This window comes from Mesitornis unicolor, unplaced genomic scaffold, assembly GCF_000695765.1.
Source record: "Mesitornis unicolor isolate BGI_N332 unplaced genomic scaffold, ASM69576v1 scaffold42352, whole genome shotgun sequence".
Taxonomy (NCBI): domain Eukaryota; kingdom Metazoa; phylum Chordata; class Aves; order Mesitornithiformes; family Mesitornithidae; genus Mesitornis; species Mesitornis unicolor.
In genome coordinates, this window is record NW_010169292.1 from 1,721 (window position 1) to 6,768 (window position 5,048).

General features: G+C 62.2%; 1 protein-coding gene across 1 annotated transcript; it reads right to left on the reverse strand.

Moving 5' to 3' along the window:
* Positions 1 to 975: 975 nt before the first annotated feature.
* On the reverse strand, positions 976 to 3,718 carry LOC104535758 (active breakpoint cluster region-related protein; the record flags this gene model as incomplete). Its single annotated transcript, XM_010179299.1, has 10 exons — positions 976 to 1,107; positions 1,214 to 1,311; positions 1,455 to 1,529; positions 1,960 to 2,064; positions 2,219 to 2,294; positions 2,375 to 2,497; positions 2,633 to 2,798; positions 2,916 to 3,037; positions 3,386 to 3,526; positions 3,666 to 3,718. Coding segments are annotated over 10 exons (1,091 nt in total), but the record flags the coding sequence as incomplete, so codon positions are not given.
* Positions 3,719 to 5,048: the final 1,330 nt, after the last annotated feature.

Sequence of the window (5,048 nt, forward strand, 5' to 3'; positions counted from 1 at the left end):
GAAGCCAAGCCCCTGTCTCCCACCCTGTGCCCAATGCAGTGCCCCTGCAGCACCCCCTTCCCAGCAACATTTCTGTGCTGCTCCCCGCTCCCCAGGGACCTGCCCTCAGCCACTTTCCCACGGAGCAGGCAGCTGCATCAGGCCCTTTGAAGTGGCCCTGGGTCGAGCACTGCGTCCCAGGCGTGAGGCTGTCCCCAGCTATAGGGGGAAGGCAGCCGGACTAGAGGGTTCCCTCCCAGGAAGACACCGGGGCACACCTGTCCCAAACTGTCCCCCACTGCCCTAGGGCAAGGCGGATGCTGAGGGAATGTGGGGTCTGGGGTCTGCTTAACCGCCCCCCCTCCATCTTCCCAGTCCTGTTCACCTGGGAGCAGCTCAGGGCATCCCAGGCCTCCATCCTTCCCTCCAGCAACTGCCAATCAGAGGCAGCTCCACTGTTGCCCTGGAAACCTCAGTTTCCATAACAGCGACTGATGGAGGCGCAGGGGAGGCAGATGGTGGCAGAGGGGGACAGCTGTGGCAGGCAGGAAGGGCTGAGGGGCTGTACACCCAGAGCCCTTCCTGGGAGGGGGTGCCAACCCCTCCCCATAGCCCCCTGAGGCCGCAGTGCAGAGAGTGACAGGACTGAAACACTTCCAGCCCAGCACAGCCATCCACTTGCCCGCCTCTCCCGGCTCCCGCCTGGCACATGCTTGTCTTAATTGTGGATTGTGGCTAGACGCACACCTCGGGGGAGTTACTGGCTTTGCCACCTCCCCAGGATCCCCTCTCGCTTTGTTTCACCTTCTTCTGCAGCCGCTGCGCCCCAAGACTACCACCCACATGCCTGACGCCCGTGCTGCAATCCCTGCCCTCTGCTCCCATGCCTGCCCATGCTGCCAGACATCTCCCAGCCCAGGCATCACCCCAGGGCAACCCTCCCGGCCCAAGAGGTCAATATTAGGCGAGAAAATGCCCAAAAGCCCCAGCGTGTACCTGGATTTGCCCCTTGCCCATGATCTTGTCCACGATCTCGTTGTTGTCCTTGTTGAGCTTGGTCTTGTCGTAGCACTTCTCATAGCAGAGGATGCGCAGGGACTGGGAGCCCTCCAGCTCAATCTCGAACTCCTGGGGCACAGAGGGAGAGTAGCTCAGCCCCAGAGCAGCTTCAAAACTGCGGCTGGAAAGGAAAGAGAGGGGCACAGCAAAAAAATGCATTCCACCCTCCTCTCACCTCGTTCCACTGTGGCTCTGTGGTGTCCCGAAAACCCCTGGTCTTGGCTTTGCTGACAAAGTAGCCAAAGGAGTCCACCTCCAGCGTGCAGTAAAGGTCTGGGGGAGCAGACAACCCTCAGTGCCCTGGCTCCAGCAGGGAACGTCCCCACTGGGGACCACCGCAGGCAGAGAGGGGCCACGTGCTGGACCCCAGCTCCCCCAGTGGCACCGTCCCCTCCAAGCAAAGCACCCACACTTACTGGCAGACTGCTTGAAGCCCTTGGCGGAGTGGACAATGACATGCAGGAACCCATAGAGCCCCGGGGACTCATCATCTGCAGTGGGGAGAGCAGAGGCTGTGTCAGGGCCCAGAGTGCTGCGGGGCTGGGGTGACACCCCAGTGTCCCCAAACCCCAGAGGGCCATCCCTAAGGTCTGGGAGAGGACTCGTATCCTCACTGTCAATCATCCCTGCTGGACACGCCGAGCTCTCCTGCTGCTGGGGGACATTCCCAGCAGGGATGGCTGATCTCACCCTGAGGACACCCAGGTCCTGCCCAGCCCATGGGGGTGCTGGAGGGACCCCAAAGACAACCCCATGTTGCAGCCGGGATCGCTCCAGCTGCGAGCTGGACCCTGCTCCAGCAGTGCCACCTGGTGGGTGGCTGTCCCCTGCACAGCTGTCTCTGAGCAGGGACCCTGCTGAGAGACCCTGCAGCTCCTCCCTGGCATCATCTGGAGGCAGAGGGATCCAGTGGGCACTCACCATCCTTGTTGCTGGTGACCGGGATGTTGTGGACAGTTCGTAGCTTGAAGCAGGACCCCGTGAGCACCTGCAGCTCCACCGAGCTCAGGACAAAGGCCTGGAGGTCTAGGGGAGGACAGGAGAGGAGTTTCAGAGGGACAAGGCCAGCACTGGCCGTGGGGACCAGATGGCAGCAGGCTGCAATCCTGAGAGACCCTCAAAGGGCAGGTCCCTCGAGGGGACGGAACCCCCAAGAAAGCCACAGCAGCCCCAAACGTACCCTTTTTCTGCAGTTTCTGAATGGCCTCCCTCCACTCGGACCTCTCATAGTCAGATGACAGCAGGAAGAGGTAGCTCTATGAGAGACAGGGTGATGCAGCAGGCTGTGCACAGGCAGGGCTGAGCCCCCCCCATGCCCCCTGCCTGCCCTCCTCACCTTCCCGTTGCGGTTGTGGATGCGGAAGGGAATGGCAGGCGAGTTGAGGAGCAGCCAGAATTCGTTCTCAAACATCTTCTTCTTGAGGCGCTCGATGGCCCGACTCTGCCCCTTGTTGGCTTTCTGCAGGTGGGGAGCAGGCCAGAGCTTTTAGAGGCACCCCCAGGCCCCCCATGTCCCATCTCTGACCCCAGAAGAAGGCACCCATCCCGGTAGCAGGTCCTATACCCTCCCCAACCACACACTCCCTCCTCTCACCTCCTTCTGCACCTCGCTCTTGATGGCTGAGATCTTCATCTTCATGTCCTCCAGCTCGTGGTCAGGGATGACATGGACCTGCGAGCAGTGCTCCGATTCCTCCGGCGAGGGGAACAGCAGGTCGGCCAGGGGCACGTACCACTTGCAGTCGTACTGCTGGTGCTTCCTGCGCCGGGATACGGGTGCTGAGTGGCACCTGACTCCCTCCCGGCACGTCCCCCTGCCCACTGGAGGACAGGGAGGGGGTGTGACACCTTCCCCCTGTGCCCAAAACCCTCCTTACCCCACCGCCGTCTTCTTCAGCTTGGCGCAGAGCAGCACGTCGGTGAAGAGGAAGACGTGCCGCAGCTTGCGCGAGCCCTCTGACAGCTCCACCAAGAAGCCATCCTTGATCAACTGCCGGGTCTGTGGGACGGCAAGGCTGGTGTGAGAGCAGGCAGGGAGCACAAACCCACAAACCGCAGGGGATGGATGCTCCTGTCCCTCTCTGCGGCTCAGACACCAGAAGCATGGGAAGGTCCATGTCCTCTGGGTGCCATTTTGGGTCCCGTAAGGTGCCAGCAAGCAGTAAAGAGTGGGGAGGGTCCCTAACCCTGCACCCAGGGCTGTGTCCAGAGGAAACACTCCACCTCCTGGCCAAGCACCACGGAGCTCCTCAGGGTGTAGACACCAGCCAGAGGCTGGCAGAGGGCTCAGCCCCCACTCTGTGCCCCAGGCCGGGGGCCCAGGCCCTGCCCCCCGCCACCGCCTCACCTCCCCCTTGGGGGTCGTGACTGCTGTCCTCCGGGGGTCAATGTCCTCATTGATGCTGGAGAGGAAGTTCTGTGAGATGCGGAGGGCGTCCTGGAGCAGCGGGTAGTCAGGGTGGTCAGCAGGGGTGTGCTTGAGGAGGTCCTGGAAGGGGACAGGTAAGAGTTAGTGGCCCGAGGGCACTGCTCTGCCTGCAGCAGCCATCCCAGACACCCCCCCAGCAGCAGGTCACCAGGAGCAACAGGGGCAGAGCCCCCCACCCCAAGACTGGTGTCATACTCACGTGCAGGACGAGGGTGCTCCGTGTCACCCGGTCGATGGGTTTGTACAGCAGCGCTGCAGGGAGAGAGGAGGGGTCAGCAGCCACCCCTTGGCTCCTCTCCCACCCACGAGAGCCAGCACCACAGAGGGGCAAGGAGGGGAGACCAGAGACCCCCCCCCAGGTCTGCATGGTGCCCTGGGTGAGCACCTGGTGTCTGTTCTGCACTGAGCCAGCCATCACCGCCCAGAGCCGGGCCAGTGTGCGGAGCCCAGTGCTGACACATGCCCAACATGAACCTTAATTCCGGGACTGCAATTGAAAGATATCACCAGCACCCTGAGGTCCCCACAGGGGTGACAAGCCCAGACAACTGCCACATGGCACTTCCCACATGATGCCCTGCTCCAGCCATGGCCCCGTGCTGCCGAGGTCTGTCCCACAATGGGGACACCAACCCAGACACCACGTCCTCCTCCTCTCTGCAGCTGCGGGCCATGGGTGGCAAAGTCAGGGGGGGCATCGCAAACACTGCTGTGCCCCAACTACCGCCAGCTGTGGGACATCCCCACTGTGACTGTGTCAGAGCAGTCCCCTCTGGTGTGAAGGACCTCCCTGGGCACCAGCACTGACAGTTTTCCGTCTGGTGGCTGTGGAGTGGAAGAGCCACTCATCCCCCCCAGCAGCTTTTTCAGTTTCCCTTTTGGCTCAGCAGAGGGTCCCGTCCCCGCCTGCCCTGGCGGGGCTCTGCCCTCTCATGAGACACCCCATATGCTCCTGCCCTGGCCAGCTCTGGGTGCAAGAGGAACCCAGCTTGCCCCATCAGCAGCAAAACTCTCACCTACAAAGACCCCAGGGTTGAGGCATTATTCCAGCGCCACTACCCCATGTCCCCTCCCTGCAGCTCCTACGGGCAGCTCCATCCAGGGCAGGGGATCAAGCTGCCCCACACACAAGGCATTGACAGCCCCTTTCTCTCTCTCACTGCGCACCCTCCCAGTGGGAAACCGTCCAATGCCTCTGGGTTTTCCCATCGCTTTGGGCCACATCCCCAGACTGATGGAGCCATGCGGCACCAGGCTTTGGGCTGGGGGAAGAGGAGGGAAAGGTGCCCCCAGCCCCATCCTGTACTATGAGCTCCTGGAGGAGGCTGCCTCAGGCTGTCTGGTCCTGAGAGAGGGTCTCCTGTCCTGGTGAGCAGGGGGTTCTGCTGGGGCTGGACCCCAAATCGGAGGCTTGCATCCCGCACAGCTCCATGGCAGCAGTTAAATCAGAGCTCTGCTCTCTGTGGCACCCAGCGAGAGCCCTGATCTGGGACACAGGGAGCAGGCAGGGTGTCCCCCCCTTTCCCTATCCTGGACCCACAGGGAGGACGGACCCTCATCGCTACAGGCACATGCAAAGCAT